Genomic DNA, 19064 nt, shown 5'->3' with positions numbered 1-19064 from the left:
AATAGGGCTCGCAATCTTCTAGAATGCATGGAATAATTATTTCTGCAGAATAAGTGCTACTAGTTCTGGATATGTGCAAGTCACATAAGACCGGGCACCCACTTTCACAACGTTTGGAGAATGTATGCCCAGTTAATTAACTGTTCCGTTCCGTGAGGACTGGCGCATTGCAAGTGCACTGCTTTGGTACGGTGCAGGAGGGTCGCTTAAATTTCTCAAGAATCAGAGTTATTTCCGCTCGTGATTTTGCGTCATCAATTCTACAAAGGGCCACGAATGATATTTACCTTTAACAAGGACAGCACACCGCGTAGTAAAGTCGTGAGCTGTGGCCCCGCTGGTCCTGAGTCAGAGTTAGTACATTTTAGTAAGATTGAGGCAAATTATGGTGCAAATGAAAAAAAAATACGGTTATGTCGCTGTATATATACACTAAAGATTCCCTCTAGGTATTTTAACGCGATGCTGCATGAGGGCGCAGGATGTTAAGCTATCGTGCCGCTTTGCGAAGTGTTATCGGTGTCAACAACCAAAATGTAGAAACACATCGCATTTTTTTATTATATCACAGCTTTTCAGTTTTTTTTAACGTCTGCATGTATGGTTTGCGATATTTGACTTCTATTCTAGTGCAAGTTCGCCGGACATAACCGTGTGTAGGCTGTACTTTGTAAACTGGCTTCATTTCAGAACAAAATAAAACACGAGTAGCTCCGGAAAACTCGTGTACAATCCGCGGTTAGCGGGCCTATAACACAGACAAACTTAAATAAGCAGCGAAAACTCCGTCATCTCATAAACGCTTCTCTATAAGGCGTCAGAACACAAATTAACAGTTTTCGCGGTGCAGTAGCACACTTTCTGCATTGCTGGAGACACGGGAAACAACATTATTCGTTCCCCAGCTGACATGGCATGAACTCTTCGCAATGTGTAAAAACTGAAGTGTGTATGCAGCGCGAAAAAGCGACGTCCGTGGTGTATGTTCTCACGCTACACGGTCTGGGCTTTAGTCCTGAGTAGTCCCGTCTCAAGCGACCAAAACAGGTCCTGAACATATCTGGAATTCCCAGGGCAAAAATATTTTTTCCATACAAAGTTTTCAAAGTTTCGAAAGGCACGTTGTAGCTCATAAATGAATCCGTTTCTTTTATAAGAATATCGAGTCGTATAATATCCAGACACAAGCCACCTCGCGGAGAAAATGCACCACCGGCGTCGCGTCTGTAGGCACTTCCCATATCTTGCTAGTCCAACACGCTGGTTGTAAGACGACTCCACAGACCACGGCCTATTTGCACGGTGCCCATAGGAACTCTGATGGCTATATTTACGGCAGTAAAGGGTTTCCACGACAAAATGGACTACTCGAAGACGGTTCGATTGATTGGAGTTTACGGGCGGCCAACCATCACTTTACCAATTCTGCGCACTCATTGGCTGTCAAGCGTAACAGACTTTTAGTAACGTTTAAATGGAAAACAAAATCGCCCGTAAAGTACCACAGGGAATCTCGTCAAGGGGATTCGACTAGCAATAAATTACTTTCAACGAAATACGGAATTTCAAGAGGCGACGCTAGAAGGAGTGGCTGTTATAGGTAGTGCATGCGTGGTAGCACGCTGAACAGAAAGCAGAACACCCTAGTTGTGCCAGCACCGCAGGAATTTCCCAAGCAGTACGCTTTCCTATAGCATCGAGCGTGGCAAAGAGGCCGTGGTATGTTGAGGTGAGTGCGCGGTGCGAAGGGAGGAAAGGCGCAGGGGATACGCGCACGCAGTGTTAGATCACGGAGGAGTTGTAGCGTTCCCGCACATCTCCTACAGTGGGGGATGTAGAGGAACCCTACGGCCCGGAATAGAGGGAAGGGTGGTCGGTAGCGACGTCTACAGGTACTGGGAGGAGTTTGGCGGCGGCCTGTAGGTTGGTGGCACGCCACAGCTGGCGTTCTGGTGAATGAACTCGTCGGGCCGATGCAGGCCGGTGCGGCTCACGGGCCGCGGCACGAATTTGGGCGACGCCTCGGGCTGCGGCGGAGGCCAGGCGATGTCACGCGTGCGACGCCCCAAGGAGGGCGACCGCGCGAAGGGTGGCGTCCGCGAGCCAGACGTCGGCGACGCCGGGTGCCACGCGTTCAGTGCCGAGCGGCTGGGTGGACGCGACGGGAAGCCATCATCTCCGTTGGTCACTCCGGCTTTCGGTGGAGGCCATACGAATTGCTTGGCGCCCTGCGAACCTAGGCAAAGGAAAGAGAGACGCGTGCCGAAAACGACGCATGCTTCAATGTAAATGTATATATTGTTCTGAGGCAAGATGACCGTTTGTTTCATTCTTGTTTTCACTTATGATGTTATCGCAAGGAATTAGAAATAATAATAAAAATTGCGTCAAGAAGAAGAAATGGAAAATATTACAACAGGATAAATGAAAGCTTTGAATGAAAGCACCAATTCACGCGCCAACGAAATTACCGTGAGAGCGCCTTACGGACACCAACCACCGCTGCCTATCTCCAGTCCTAGCCAGTAGAACTAAAATATAGGTAAGAAAAAGCTCAAGAAACAAAAACTAGTCACTTCACTTGAAATCTTGGACGCATTCCATACATAACTGCGTGAAACCTAACGGTACGTACATCTCGCGCGTGTATTACACTTGAGTCAGATGGCGTACATCGAAATGTCAGCTGCCGTAATAAAGAACAAACGTGCAGTATATAGTCCTGTAGAAATCTACCTATTTCATGAAGCAGTATGTGACATTTATACGGCTGTATTAAAATGGGAACCATAATTAGGCTGTTCATGACATATCTGTGCCGGATAATCTTGCTCTTCATTAGCTTCTAGACGATTTATGCGACAACGAACACATCATTATCACATTCTTTACAAAGAGAACCATCACGCTTGCATGGAAACTATATCCCCAAATTTATGGAATGCAAATTAAATGGACATTTCTCGCAGGACTTTGTAGTTGCCAAGATAGGAGAGTATAGTGAATAGGACATCTCCCCAGTAGAGCACGCTGGCCACCAGACGTAGCGTGGTGTAGCTGGTTTCTGTGATGGCACTAATTAGCAAATGCAAACGTAATTTTGAACAAAAGAAAGAGCCCAATTTTAATAAAAATAAAAGGCGCCGCGCAAAAGAAAGGAGGAGAAATGAGCGCTAAATTTTAAAAGCTACTGTTAGTGTTCCGTGCACGAAAACACAAAAACATAGGAAGCTTATTGTTCCAAGTTTTCCAGGTTTTCCATCTACTGAGGAAATTACTCAGGCTTTTCAGCTCCGCCACCAGCGCAATGGCGTTTTGCGTTGGACTGCATACACAAATTTATTTCCGTTTTTCGTTTAGTGAAGAAAGTGTCCGTGAAGCCTCAAACTGTTGAGAAAAGCGTACCTACTGAAGGACCACTTTCCCAAATAAATGAACGCATTTCCTGCAAGACAAGCATCAAATATTGAGGCAAGCGCGCTCCCATTTCCGTACTTGCTATGCGTGTAAACATAGTATAAGCTACAATAAAATAAGGAATATTTGAAATCAACCAAGACAAAAATATTAGGCGCGTTACCCATCCCTATATATTTGTTTCCAGGTGAGCTGCGTGTAAGGTAACCAATTGTGCACTAACTTTGGCGTGTCAGTTGCGGAGAAAATCCCGTCTTAGGCGTCCATCGCACGCTCGACTCCTGCAAATGAGAAAAGAAAATGTGCTTGAGAATCAAGACCACACTCAAAGCTTCTAACCGGTGAACACACGTCTATACAAGTGGTGTGCCAGGATGAAAACGTCCGCGAGAGAATAATCAAGAGAAGCATTGGGGGATGGGGGGGTCATCGCTCCTGCTATTGCTAGTGAATCGCCAAAATGTGTCGAGGTACCCACTCGAAAACGATATAAAATCGTTTCAGCCAATGAAATATAAGGCACAAAAGCGCCAAATACGAACTGACCCTCGCACACAAACCTTCCCGAATCCTGCTAGCTTAAAGTTCGGTGAATATTCGTCTAGCCAGGCATTATGCTGTGAAGTGGTGAAATCAATACATCATATTCTTCGCATATACACAGTGATTTTTTAAAAACTAATTTCAAACATGCACTTCAAAAACTACGAGATATACATTTGTGCGATCGTTGCAGGTGGGCTCCACAACAGAGATTGTCAATAAAGGGATTAAAATCAATTGATTAACTGTTCTTGTTATAAGGGTCGATATCGAAGGCAGTCAACATTAAACGTAGGCCCCGTCCTTATATAAGTTTTCTTGATAGGCACTGTGGCTCAAAATGTCGAACGTTATAAAAAGTAAGTATTTGAAAGGTCGTTGAGTTGGCTTTTTAGCAGTGCATATTAAAAAAAAAATAGCGTTCTTATGCATTAAATAGACCTGCCACCGGTGCATTTGATTACTTAGAAGAAGGTAGCATGATTTTGGCGACGTTGCCAGGCGTAGCGGCATAATTACATATTTATACAGTCCAGGAGATTCAACTCGACGATCTTTCAAAGCTGCTTTTTAGACATTGCATATTTCTAATCACACTAACGATTAAAGATATAAACAGGGGCCACCTTTGATTGTGACAGCCTTCAATTTCGGAAAATGGCATTGCTTCTTAAAATCAATACGTATGAATTCGATTAGTTATTTCTAGTTAATTGATCGCCTAGTCATCAATATGCCCGCTTTGCTGTAAAACCCACCTGCACAAACCGCGCAACGTCTCTCTCGTAGTTCTTAAAAAACAAGTTTGTAAACGCTTAAACAAGTCACCCGATAAATAAGCAACAGTTCTTGTTTTCATCACTGCGGCCCAGAAACTCCCCTGAGGTCTCAAAAGGTCCTCCCTATATTTGAGTATGCCTAATCGGACTGGTTTAAAGGGCTTCCTCGTGTTATCTGCACCGGCTCCCAGCATCTGGGTCACTTCGCTACTATTTCGTACAGATTCCATGCCCTGCATGCAATTCGCTGAAAGGCTCAACACGTAGCCTACTTTTGCCGATAATCAGGCAATTTTGTCATCGAGCAAGTGTCTACGTCATCTGCGTGAGCCACCATAGCGCAGAGGCCGCCCCACCCACCTTCGGCGGCCACACGTTGTCGCGCGCCCGGCGCATGACCGAGGGCGATCCTAGGGGCGTGCCGGGCATCCTGGCCTGCTGCTCCTCCCAGATCCTACTCTCCCAGCGCTGCGCTTGCGAGCCCACCTGCTCCTGGTGCTGGGGCGAACTCGCTACTGTTGTGCTCGACTGGTAGCGCCTCTGGGCTTCCTGTTGGGCTCTCTGCACGTTCAGCGGCTCACGCTGGGCGTTCTGGTAGCGCTGCTGTTGCTGCTGTTGCTGGGCCCTTCGCTGTTGCTCTTCGAGCTGCCTACGTCTGGCGGCCTCCTGTTGCTGCTGTTGCTGGTATTGCTGGTATTGGTGCTGCTGTTCCTGCTGTTGTTGTTGCTGCTGCTGCTGCCCAGCGTTCCTCCGCCGCAGCTCGTCGTCCCTACGCTTCTGCTCCTCTAGGTATCGCTGATACTGCTGCTGGTGCTGCTGGTACTGCTCGTATTCCTGCTGCTCCTGGCGTCGTTTGCGCTCCTGCTCCTCCTGGTGACGCCGCTTCTCCTCCTCACAGAGCACTCGCTGACGACGCTCCTCTTCTTCACGAAGCCTCCTTTGCTCAGCTTCGTACTCGGCGCGCCGGAAGTCCTGTGGCGGCTGCCGGAAGCGACCTTCCTCGTACTGAGCCTGCTGCAGTCGTTCTTCCTCGTACTGCCGCTGCCTCAGCTCGGCTTCCCGGATCTGCTGCTGCCTCCGATCGGCCTCCTCGTAGCTGCTCTGGCGCGCGTGCTGCGCCGGGTAGCTCTGCTGCTGGTAGCTCGGCTGCTGGTAACTCGGCTGCTGGTAACTCGGCTGCTGGTAGCTCGGCTGTTGATAGCTCGGCTGCTGGTAGCTGGGTTGCTGGTAGCTCGGTTGCTGATAGCTGGGTTGTTCGTAGCTGTGCAGCGGTGGTGGTGGCGGTATGTAGGTGTGGTGCTGCTGTACCGGGGGCGTACCAGGAGTTCCCGGGTTGGAGAAGGTCACGTGGTGCCCGGACGAAGAGTGTGGCCGCTCTGGCTGTGGTGAACCACCGCTATAGGATGGAGGCCGCGGTTTAGGTGGAGGAGTTGGAGGCGCAGTAGCCCTGCACGCCGCAGAATGCAAATCGGCAGTCGGCACCTGTCTGGAATTTCGAATACCTGCTGCATCAAGACACAATTTCAGCAGACAAATCGACCGACAGTTCAATATTTATTTTTCAGAGTTGTTAAAAGGTACTAACCTAATGCAGGGTTAGAAAATTGGATAAACACATTTTCAAATCTGCATGGTCCTCACCACGTGGCGCCGAACACTCATGATCACCGCGATAGTTTCGAATTTTCGGCGCATCACTTTGGCTTTCGATGGCCGTTAGAAATAGCTGATGTGAGCTCAACAGAAATTTTAAGCCAAAATGTGTAGTGAGAGGGAACAGTCGACCGTGGTAATTACTGCATTCGCGCAAAATCGCTCGGTTCACGATGGCTTTCTCAAAATTGCGGTTTTAAAATGTCCTCATCGCTACTGGCGGCAGCCGACAGATGACGCTATAGCTACTGGTGTCCGGTAGCTTTCCTGTATAGACCAAAACACAGGAAAAAAAAAAAAATAGGGAGGCTCTTAAGCTCTGCTTTAAGGGTATGACGCGACAGCGGCTGGTGGCATTGAGAAATCGACTTAGACGCGCACTTTCCACTAGACCGCAACGACGTATCAGGTCTCGATGTTCTAGTGGCCGCCGCATGCCGGCGCTACATGTTTTCGCAGCCACGTTTTTGACTCGTCCTTGAAAGTTCCCTCTTAAAAGAGGGTACGGCGACGGTGACGGATTTTTTGGCACAACGAGCCCAGCCCGTTCTCGCGTGAAATTCGACAAATTGAAAGGTCCTCAGCGCCATCTGCTGATCGCGAGAAAAACAAAACTTGCGCACTGCTACGAGAGGTGACAGGATCCAGAGCGCATACGAGAGAAACGACCGGTCGGCACTTCGTAAACGCTGCACGACGCTTCAATTTATACGTGGCATACTTTATAGTGAACGACTTTATTAATAGTTTAAGTCCAGAAACGATGCAGGCAGGCTTCAGTTACGCAGCCAGCATTGCTAGAAACCGTTCATCTGAAAGTATGTCCTTTGCGCGATAACGCGGGAGTAACTGTACTGAAAGAAGGTCTGATTTCGTCTTGTCCAGGTAATATCTCGAGCCTCCAGTGTCGGAAATATTGAGAGTAATAAACTACGAACGCGCGTGGTCGAGAGGTTACGTAATGCGAGGTATACAGTAAATCGGGAAGCACTGACGAAGCGCTAGCTTGAATGCAAGTGAGGTGGTTCCAATGAACAATATGTGCCCATGGCGGATCACCCCTCCTGACCACACCCGTTAGTTTCTATCGGTCATACTACTCTATCCATCGCGCCATTTCAGTGCTGCCAAACAGATCGATGCCGCTAACATATATAAACAGCGAGACAACGCTATAGCTGCGGTTGCACTAATTTGTCGTGTGTAGCCGAGAGGGAAAATTGTTAAAACGTTTCCTTCCGTCGGTGTTTGGTTGAGAAGTCCAAGCATGCCTACACGTCCCATAGCACTGAATTATGAACACATCACACCAGCCACAGTGTTAGGCAGACCGTTCCAACGCATCATACTCCCCTCAAAAGTTTTTCAGTGTATCGCAGAGCTCTTCTTTTGACGCAGGTCAATTTTTAACGCTTGATTGGAACGATGCAGGTTGAACACACTGCAATGACAGTGCTCTCGATACACGTCGAGCACATTGCACACAGCATTAAAAATCTGGCCACTGCTTTTTCTCTGGTTGTTGCTGCATCCGTAGACAACACGATGGTGCCCACGTGACTTCTTGTACTTGCAGAAGGATGACATGGACATGTTCATGGGCTCCCAGAGGTTACAAAGTCAGACTGTTGTGCACATTGCAACTGCATTTCAAAGCATTTTGGAGGCCGGAGAGATGACATATGATGCCTGGGTTTGAGAGTACGCACTATCAGGTCTCGGCTCGAGAGTAGCGTATCTTAATCATATGCTACCGCTGGACAGGAAAGCTGAACACGAAGACACTACCAAATAACGATAGTGTCCGTCCGTCCGTCCGTCCGTCCGTCCGTCCGTCTGTCCGTCCGTCCGTCCGTCCGTCCGTCCGTCCGTCCGTCCGTCCGTCCATCAGTTCGTAACGCTTTCGTTACGTGAGAGGCGGTAGCTGGCAGATGACATGGCCGAGCACTAACTGGACGTAGGGCTTCCTGACATTACTTTTGGCAGAAGCTGCCAACTTGGGCCTCTCCTTTCATATGGGAGGGAGATATCACAATCACCCTGCCAACACCCTTGCATTCACGTTATCCCTAGGCTACGCATGGTACGTTCATACTGCTCGGTTAAAGCGGGGCTTTATATGTTGACTAGTATAAGCTCTTGGAAAGCAAACTAGCGCACTTCAAAACACAGACACAGGAAGGGAACGACAACACAGCGCTGGGACACAGGTCTGGGTCTGTGTTTTGAAGTGCGCTAGTTTGCTTTCCTAGATGATTTACCAACTAGCCCGTTCTTCCACCCTTGCAAGTAGTATAAGCTCACGCTATCGCTTCATTGCGAAGGTGGGAGTGAAAACAGAGAAAGAGGTGCCGTAGTGGAGGGCTTCGGGCCGCCGCGCAATAGAGGCTTTCGCCTCATCGCAGTTTAGGGATCCAAACTACCCCCCAGAATTTTTTTTCGCTACATGTTTGCCTCTATTCTTTTTTTTTTTTTTTCGCTACTGTCACTTCTATTTATCATAGAATTTGCCACTATTTTATAAAAGTGCTCCTTCACTGCAGAATATATCGAGAGCTAGACTAGACGGGCATAGACTGCAACAGGCTCCCATCTCGCTACGCTGTTTCCTGTATTTCCTCCACTACCGAAAAAAAAAAAAACAGACCTGTAATTAATTAGCTGCTTTTCGGGTGAAATGATATTGTTCTATTAAATGAGAAAAGGTTTTATTCAAACGTGACCTATTTTGCATTAAAAAACAAGTGCTTAATAGGAAAAGGTGTTTCATTTGCTGCGAGATTCATGTACCGCGTTCGGAGCGCCGAAAGCAGCTTCTGTCACTGTCTTAAAAGCCGTGTTAGCGTGTGCAAGTCGTATGACAGCTTACCTCTGCACCACAGTCGTCCCGTTCGCAGTTCGATATGGGTTTGCACCTGCAAAATACCATCGTTTTGAGTCTGTTAGAAACCGATCTATGGGTGTCAATTGAGAAATCGAGGATGAGGAGGCATCGTAACCATGGTCGCAGACACACTCAGCTTTTGCTTACACGCTCGCGAGCATATGTAGGATCAGCGCTATTTTGTCTGCCTTTCACTCGCGTTTTCCGGTCGGACAACATGTGTTGTGGTGGTGACCTGAAGGTTTTGTTTCCCTCAAAAGCATACTTTTTTCTTTCCCCAGCTGCGCAACCGGGTCGCTTCGCGCACACAACCACGCCCAGTTTCCGATAAAGGAACAGTGCCAAACGCAACTTCTCCGTGCTCCATAAAACCGTTACCACTCAGAACTAGCGGCAAACTTTTCGGCGGTGCGTTCATCGAACCGCAAGCGCGAACGGGGTCGTATAAGAAAGGTAAACGGACGGCGAATGTAAACGGACGATTGGGAAAAGCGATCCCAACAGGAGGGCTTTGAAAACACTGGGCCTAGAGCAGAGCCCAGCGGTGGCGTCGACGGGCGAGCTCGCATTCCGGGGCTGGTTTTAGCGCAGTGCGTCGCGTCCCGCCGGCGTCTCTCCTTGGGCTCGGCCCAACAGCGGGTTTATTTTGGCGCAGAGACATTCCGGGCCAGCGACGGCTGCTGCTCAGCGGCGCAGCGGTGCGGGAGGCAAGGCTTTCTTATTTCGCAGTTCGTGTACACCGTTCGCAGCTGCGCCGAGGAACCTTTCTGGCCCTGAAACCGGTTACTGCATCGCGCGACGCGCAGTCGAGATCCTACTGCTTTAAAAAGGAAGTGGACCTAAGTAACTCGGTGGCACGCAGAGGGATTCAATATATCTAAATACCGTTCAATGCGCTGGATATTAACGAAAGGTTTCGCGCTGTTGCGCCGTCTGCAACGCGGGTGGATTAAGGGACCATTGAGAAGCTTGTCGCCTTACAGCCCAGAATAGGGATATGCGCAGTTTAGACTCTGCACTGACTATACAGAATGCGTTTAAGTTCTGCATTACGTGTGATTTTTTTTTTTTGTCACATTCCCATTCTTTGCGTTTCTATTTCACGTACGTTTTTAACTAGCAAATTAAAGGATATGCTGAAAACTGTGAAGGAAAGTTATTCGGTGTTTTAATCTGAATGGAGCGATGTTACTGACGCAGGCCTGCATTCATGATCATCAACTCAGTAATGACGAAAGTTGGGCGAGTTGGTTAACATTCATGATGGAAAATAGCGCGAAAGTACACGAAGGACGGAAGGAAGTAAGACACGGACAAGCGCAAACTCGCAACTTCAGGGTTTATTGCTGAAGAATTCAGCAATAAACCCTGCAGTTGCGAGTTAACGCTTGTCCGTGTCTTACTTCCTTCCGTCCTTCGTGTACTTTCGCGCTATTTTCCATCGTGGTCATAAATTCATTTAAATTTGACCATGCCCGGCTCACCGCGTCATGCCCCCTATAACTCGCGGCTGTTGCTTTGCTCGACAGCAAAGAGGAATATCGCAGCTGCAATGTTTTCGCGCTAAATATTGCATGTATTCGAAGCTCACTGTGTATATAACGCAGCGCAAACGTGGTGGCACGTTCAAAGGCAAAACGGTATACGAAAACGATGCTGAGGTTGTGTGTCGTTGGCAATGCAATGAGAATCCGAGACACACCTGTTTCGTCTTCGGTCAGAGCCTGTAGGACAGCGGAGCGAACGAGAGTCTTGGGCAGCCCCACGGGTTGGATGTCGTTGACCCTGCAGGCAGATGCACACTTTTCAAGCGCGTACTACGAGTGAAGATTTACAATGCACATACCAATTCTGGTCCCTTGTGTTTGTAGTAGACCTTTTTTCTAGGTATACGGGCACTACATAGCGTCGACTGCACTACGCCGCCGTGGCCTCATCGAACGTATCGATGCCAAGTAGAAGAATAACGCCAATTCACAAAATGTGGGACCACAATGCGGAATCCACAAAAGCGTTCCCACCAAATTTGAAACCACTTACTTCTTAGACGGTGAAACGAAGTAAAAAAAAAAAAAAGAGAGAGAGAGATAAAAAAGAAAAAGGACGAGGATATACTCAATATGCCCACGCGACATAAAGAGGCACAATATGGTGCTCTTCTTTCTTTTTTCAAACACTGAAAAAAATAAACAGTTCCAGGCGAAAAATTTTATTAGAGGTACGAGAATTGACCGAGGCGCAATGCTTCATCCAGCGGATCATGTATTATGAACGCTCCCTTTGCACCTCCCTTCCCTAGCTGCCATTTGTGAAGGCTGATGGGGACGGTCACATCGGTATACTTTTGAAGCCACAGGGGTCAGCTACCTGCGCATTATTCTGAGAACTTATTAAGCATCTAAACATTTTCTTCAATTTAATGGGTTCGGTTTTAGCACCGAGTTTTCAGCAGACGAAGGCACTTAAGCCGTCATGTAATGGAAGTGTCATATATTTCGGAGCAATAACGTATACTGAATTTATAACACTGGAAGATGCGTAAAGTATTCGTTTATTTACTTGCTCTAATATTTTTTATTAAGTTTATTTAGTTGCTCTAATAGGAGCAACTAAATTTAACCACCGTTAACACGCCACTCTAAATTGCACTTAACTATTTGAAATTTTATATCATTTAGATTACGTGCTGATGTCAATGCGACTTCGAATGAAGAATATTGTTTTCATGCAAAGAACAAACTTTAGTAGGGACACGGGAGTAGCACATTAACTCACATCACTTCTTATCACACATTAAAAAAATAGGAAAACAATGACAGAAATTAGCTGACACCACCCTGATTTTTTTGGGAAGGTACTTCGAAAACAAAAACATTTGCAAACAATTTAAGCCCAACATTTAAGTAACTGTGGATGAGTTTTGTTAAGATGGATAACCGAATTCATTATTTTATCCTTTTATCAGTATTCTTGATGCTTCTGACGTCACGTTTGATAGCCACCAAGTAGCTGCATCCGTAAGAAGAATTACAAAAAAAAAAAAAAAAAAAAAAAGAGGTAAACTGACGGGTTGCGAAAAGGTGTTTTATGAAATGGCGCTCTTTGCTCTTTCTCATGGAGGAAGGAAAGAACTTAGGAGAGGCCCTGACATAATTTTTTTATTTTTTTTCGTTTTGAAGCCGCGCGCTGGCGCGGCCGCGCCGCGACCGGACGCTGCAATGTCTCTCCTCCTACTTTACCCTCCGCATTTTCTTTCTCCGCGACGCTGACGTACGCAGGGCCCTTAGCAACGCTGCTGCTAGTGGCCCGAGTTTTTATAGCAACAGCGTCGCCGTTGCTAATGGCCCGACTTGGCTAACCCTAAATTTTGACGTCACTTCCGCCACACTAGGGAGTTTTAGAATAGGGGGACCCTATCGGTTAGGGGGATAGGGTAATAGCGGGGCGCGAGTGCGCATGCGCAGAAACCAAGCGGGCCTTGGGTTTTTGGGTCAGCGGACGACGGCGACCCTATCTCGGCGAAATAGCGTGGACCCTATTGCCGGATAGGGTCGGGCAATATGGCGGCGTCCGGTGAAGCGGCCGCCGCTCGCCTCGGCACACATTTGTCGTTACCGCTGCATGGTGTCACGCGTTCACGGCAAACGAAAGGCCAACGAAGCTTGTGCTATGTCTCATGATGCCCGCACCACCAAATTTAAGCGATAAAACGCCCCATATTGCCTGATTGCTTCCGGATTTACCGAGCTGCTAGGCTTAGCAAGTTCGCATCGTGTGGTTGCCATGGGGACCAGGCGTCGTAAAGCGCGGAAGGTTCAAATGAGGTTTCCCGGCTCAGCCTGGATTGATTAAGATTGGTCGATTTCGTCTTGTCTGAAGAAAACAGATTATATAACTGGTATTTTTAGGATATTTTTGTACAATGACAGCATTTTCTGTTTAATAAAATAGCGTTGTTTTGGCTTTTATATATATAAATGCTTTCACGGTTTACCGTCAGGGCGCTGCGATCGACGAACGCAAGCCCCGCTCCGCTGCGTCGGCAAACCCCTATTCTAAAACTCTCCGGTCGGCTCGAACGTTACGCCACGGCACGGTAGTTTCTTGGGGGCCCCAATCCTTGGGTTCCCCTATTCTAAAACTCCCTACTTTCTCCAATGCATTGGGAATGGCAAGGGCCTCTCCTAAGTTGTTTCCTTCCTCCATGCTCTCTCTAAACAGTTTGGCAGCAGTGAAATGGAACCTACAGCTGGCATCAACGAACCAGAGGACGCGTTAGAATGTGCGCGACTGAGCGGATACTCCAGGCTGGTATGAACTAAATTCTCTTTTCGTGCCTGCCAGTACTGGGACAATGTGGAAGCGCTGTTCGTAAATGGGATTGTTGGCATCTCTGGCATCTGCTAGTCAAGCAACGCCCTCGCTTAAAAAGACGTGTCTTCAGCCAGGTTACTAAATGCAAAAGCTACTTCACTTTGAAGAAAAACACTCTCTGCAGACTTTCTATCGTAAGGTATTTCAAAGAGCACACAAAAATGTACTGTCTATGCTTGGATCCTGTGAGTCGTCGTAGCAGTTCAGAAAAAAAAAAAAAAAAAACATTGAAAAGAACTACCGTCAGTGAATTTATACGAGTTACAGGCCTCCATTGTGCCCAGGAACAGAACATTTGTGTGTTATTGTGTGTTCTACTCACATTTGCAAGGATATACACTGCCCGTAAGGGTAACGAAAGCCTGAACGCTCTTCCTTTCAGTTCTCGCCTATTTCAGCAGCTTAACATAAAACTTTCGTTGTGATTTCTTTCACTTTGCTTTTGTCGGAGTTCGTCACGGAAACCAAGTGGGATAGAATAGGATCACACGAGATATCAAAGCCTAGACCTTGACTTGAGCTCCCAACGTAAGCTTTACTGATCCGCCGGTAACTCCTTCTTCAGATCGAACTCGCGCACACAAGATGACAAGCAGAAAGCTACCAACACAGCCTCCGTTTGGCTTCGTCCCGGGAAATCAAACTTTATTTCGTCATGCAAGCGTTGCAGACGGTTCTTTCCAAATAACGCTCCCTTTTATATGAAACACTTTATATACGCTTTACTGAGCCATCTTCTGAATTTGACGAAGACAGTGAGTATGTCACCGTTCCAGCGTCAACAAACAAGCCTCCCCAACTTGCTCCAACAAAACAAAAACGCCGAATAATGTTTGCACGCGTAAATGTGCCACGTTCTTCAGTAGTGCGATAAGAGGCGAAGGCATCGGGCGTTCCGCTGTAGTAGCAGCGCTCCCGACATCTGGCAGAACGTCAAAGTCTTTGCGCTTCATGCTCACTCCCTTTTCGACGTGACACACCGATCTATTTGCGGGGCTTTTGTTCTTTGTTTCGTTTGCACGACCGCCATTCGTGTCGTCGTGCTCGTTAGACATCCGCCTACAGCCGTAGACAAACACAAGCACGGAGATCGCTCTCCATCTTCTCTCGCCTTGCCCTCGCCGTGCGCTTTTTAATGTATTTTCAAACGAGAGCTTCGCGTCTATTTCATCCTTGGGTGTCCCACTTGCGACTCAAAAAGCAGTGCCCTCATTTGTCACTGACTCATCTCGCTTGACTAGCTTCCGGCGGTGACTAACTCACCTCGCCGCAAGCGAGTTACTTGCTACTCAAGACGCCCCGTTTTCTCGCCCTATTCTTCGTTTTCTTTGTTGTTATTTCTGTGCGCTGCGACTGAACAAGAAAGCTTTCTGAAGAGGACCTAGAAAGCTACCTTACACGGCGACGAACCACTCACATCACGTATCGTTGCAGACGCTTGTGCAGTGCTTTTGCTCGCTATCTTCTTTTCGTTTTTATATTCTTGTTATTTTCGAGGGTACCGAAGGTAATTTCTGAAAATGTACCCTTCCTACCATGTATATATATATATATATATATATATATATATATATATATATATATATATATATATATATATATATATATATATATATATATATATATATTCTTTTTTTTTTTTTTCTGGGTTGACAAGGTGAGGGTACTACTAAAGTGAGAGAGCGCGCGATATGCCTGCTGGCACCATTCACATCACATTAACGCCTGGCACAACTACCTAATGACGAACATGCAAGGACGGGGCAGTTCTAGCGGTGTTAGCGTCTTTCGTAACTTTCATGGAAGTATTTTTGTGTCACTCCTTTGCAGGACACATATTAAAACGCGCAGTTCAGGGTCCAAAGTGTACAATGACATTTTGACTGCACTTTTATGTTCATGAACCTTAATTATAGCTACAGCAAAAAGCAGCCAGCGCGCATATAAGTTATCCCGTAACATAAAGGAGGACATGGGAGATGACGAGGATGGTGGAGGCCACACTACTTCCTCTCTTCTCTCATGAACCTCGCCGGAATTCAGTTATAGCGATTGCTTCAATTCTTTCCTTGAAGCAGGTCGAATATTATTTTTTTTTTATTTCGCCATAATTTCGTCACTAAAATGCGGGCTTCACGCATTTGTCTTTTCGCGCCCCACAATCTGGTTGCGCATGCAGTCACTATTCCCTCCCACACTTATATTATAGAAGTAGGCTCTTATTTTCTTGCATTCCTGCCTGTCTCACAGAAACCAGCTTCCCAGTACTGTGCGACGTGCTCACCCGTCCTCGGCGGTGATGGCCTGGGCGTGGTATGCCAAAGTCTCAGCGACTTTTTCCTGCGAGTAGAGCTGCAGGGGCGAGTTGTACTGGTTGTGCACAACTGCCTTCACTGTCGCGGGCTCGCCCTGCGTGCAATCGGGGTGGAGTGTGCACGCATGCGTGAGACTTGAGAGCGTCTACAGATTATCTTGCACACCGCGATGAATGTACGGATTGTGATATTGATTCTAGCTTTGACGCCACCACCAGCGTTTGATTCGACATACTTAGGAGCTCTTACGCTGAGATGTGTTAGGGCGCGAATAGAAGAGCTTCTATATAAAAGCTGATTAAACGGAAATTTTGCTGTCGATAATTTTCCTTTTGTAAAGCAGCCTACCAGAAACACCCCTGGAACTGAAAAGTCAGAAAACAAAACAGCACGAGCTTGGGTGATTGAATGGGGCGATATTCCGTAACTAGCCTGCACGCCTATAACCAATGAGCTATGAGATATAATCAAGTAATGTACGATTACGAAATCCGCTAAAGGCAGTTACTTTACTCTCCACAAAGACACTTCAACATGATAGCTGTAGAACGTGTAAGCGCTACAGTGACGTCGTTTTGAGCCGATGACAAAACTATACCTCCTGATAGCTGAATAATGCACTTTAATATTATTGGTTGTTGCTGAGGCAAAAGACAGGAGGAGTAAGATGAGAGTGCATGAATATCATGCTCTATTCCAGTATTATTGGGGAGAATCCTTCGCTCTTGAGCGTACGCTAGGCTTACTGAAAAAAAGAAAAAAAAAAGACATGGGCCATCTGCAAACGTGCAGGTTCCCCCGGCATAGTTCCGGTTAAATTTAATCCATGTTTCATGAGCCTACATCAATGAAAATTGCTATCACCCAACTAATTTTTCACTCTGCTTCCTATTCGTGCGAATTTCAAAGTATGCATAGTATTTGCTTCGGCGAAGGGATCTTCCTAAATGCAACATTGTGAAGCCAGAGCGAATGCCACTTAAACTAGCCGCGTTGTTCCCATTGTTACTAATAAGAATACAGTTGCGATACTGCACTGTGCCCATGGTAACCTGTGAACGTAGTCATATCTTATTCGAATAGTAAACCAATATCAATGATGCAATTAAAGCATCATGTACCGTAAGGCGATAATCAGAGAATCATTAAAAGTGTGAAGTGCAGAACGTCGCTATACAAGAAGGAAGCTGAGATTTCAGCGCGTACTCTGGGGCTGATCATGTTTTTAGCGCAGTAAGTCTTCGTAACGTGCAAAAACGACTAATGGCTGCTTACCTTTCTCGGCTTCTGAAGAAAATCTTCTCTGTAAGCAAAGAGACAGAATCTTCGTTTAAAAAGCTTTCATTGCGTACGCAGATAACAACTAATTTTGCTAGTGCGATAAAATATCTGAAGTAGCGCCACAAATTCATGATGATTTACAACGATGTTTTCAATGAATAACGACATGACACTAGTAGAGCCGTTCTGCATTCTTCAAAAGTCACTTGCATTCATGCACCGTTCACCCACAATGCAAAATTCATGCATTCTCAATCAGTGATGTGTGGTCTCCGTGCTGGTATTTTTTTCATTCTGGTTACAACAGCTACAAGAGTCAGCCCTGGGCACTGCGTTGTGCATCAGGTTGATGTCGATGCGAAATCTCTCAGCCTGATAAAAGCGATATTTTACGGTTGCATTTAGCACCTGCATAAAAGGCGCTGCCTCAAAAAAAAAATTATAGTATTGTCAATTCACCGCGCAGGAAAACAATTAACCAGCATTGATGTCAAAGGGTTGGAGGATCGGTTAGTGTCATTGGGGGCGAGCAGTGCGTGGAATGTTACATTTTTGGCAAGCACTGATCGAACGAGAGAGTGGAAGATGTCGTGCTTGTTGCCATCTATGTCGCCCGTCTGAGCACGAGAATTATTTCGTCACTAGGGATCGACAAGGGAAAATAAATTGCACAGCTTCATTTGCTTTTAGCAAATAACAGGCAACGCGTGGTATCTACCCCGTGCGAATAACCCGACAGCTCCGTTTATTTGGATCGCAATTCCTCCTCTCTCTACTTCTTCCAATCCGCTACTGTGCCCGAGGCATGCCTGGAAGGAGGGTGGTGCTACTGTTTTTTTATTTATTTTTTTTTTTTTTGAGCGTGCGACAAAAGCGACTCTTACGCCACACCAGCGTTCTTGCAGCGTAAATCACATATTTCGACGAGGAAATCCAGCAAGAGAAATAGTAGGACGGTTCCGTACACACTGAGATCCACACCGAACCTGAAACTTAGTTTCCGTTAGTGACTCGCAGTTCATGTTATCAGTTCAACGTTCGCGCAACTTTTAACATGGCAAAAACAAAATGCGATGAAGTAAAATTATTAGGGGCTGGCTCGTGAGGAAAAGAAAGCGTCTCAGCACACACTTTTTTTTTTTTGTTCACCGTGAGTGTGCGTATTATAGAAAAGCCGACATAGAAAAGCTGCGACGTCACTAGTCGATTTAATACTGCATCAGTAATTTACGTTATTGCGTTCGGAGGTGACCACACTAAAGTGAAAAATAGAGTGATAGCGCTGGTACGGTAGCAAAAAGAAAAACATTTCTGGGGCTTTCGCCAATGAAAGCTTGCTTTAGCTAAAAAGAAAGCATTTCCAAGTCGTTAGAGTCAACATTCCTAACGCAACAAACACTAACACACGGCTTCTTCAATCGCTCCATAACCTCGGCGGGGGTTTTCGGGACATACATTTTCAGGCATCATTTCTGTCTTTATCACACAAAATTTATAGTGGCTCCCTGTTTGGGCCCTCATTCCTTTCGCCGTCCTGACAGCAAATGCTCTGAGCTGTAAGGCCGACGACGGTGCGACTTTTTTCACTGTGTCCTTGATTAAATGTGGCGGTCGTCCAGGAGCATTTAGCGAGACCGGGAGGCTTTTTCCAGGCGCTCGCATGAAGCTGCCTCTATGGAGTCCTCCAGCGTGATCTAAGCTGAGGGGTTGAGTATGCCAAGAACCGAGGGGTACATGAGCCGCGTGCTAAAGGTGGCTTTTAAAGTGAAACGGCCCGAAATAAGTACCTCCACTGCTAACCTCGAGATTTCGGAGGTC

The 19064-nt window shown here is 46.7% G+C and overlaps 1 protein-coding gene across 5 annotated transcripts in view; it reads right to left on the bottom strand.

The window, feature by feature from the left end:
• Positions 1–397: 397 nt before the first annotated feature.
• Positions 398–19064, bottom strand: part of LOC146203886 (uncharacterized) — an 85227-nt gene continuing 66560 nt past the window's right edge. For 2 of the 5 annotated variants that reach the window (XM_084588959.1, XM_084588962.1), the window contains exons 3-9: positions 17241–17268; positions 15935–16059; positions 10979–11061; positions 9262–9307; positions 5100–6186; positions 3641–3698; positions 398–2236 (exon numbers count right to left, since the gene is read on the bottom strand). In XM_084588959.1, the coding sequence (XP_084445085.1) occupies positions 1887–2236; positions 3641–3698; positions 5100–6186; positions 9262–9307; positions 10979–11061; positions 15935–16059; positions 17241–17268 (1777 nt within the window). In that variant the 3' untranslated portion in view covers positions 398–1886. The remainder of the gene's footprint in view (positions 2237–3640; positions 3699–5099; positions 6187–9261; positions 9308–10978; positions 11062–15934; positions 16060–17240; positions 17269–19064) is intronic. The other 3 variants (XM_084588960.1, XM_084588963.1, XM_084588961.1) reach the window with 2 other exon arrangements.

Source organism: Amblyomma maculatum, chromosome 1 (assembly GCF_055883805.1).
Source record: "Amblyomma maculatum isolate TAMU_Amacu chromosome 1, ASM5588380v1, whole genome shotgun sequence".
Lineage (NCBI taxonomy): Eukaryota > Metazoa > Arthropoda > Arachnida > Ixodida > Ixodidae > Amblyomma > Amblyomma maculatum.
The sequence above is the reverse complement of the archived record's forward strand: the minus strand, read 5'-3'. Positions and strand labels throughout refer to the sequence as shown.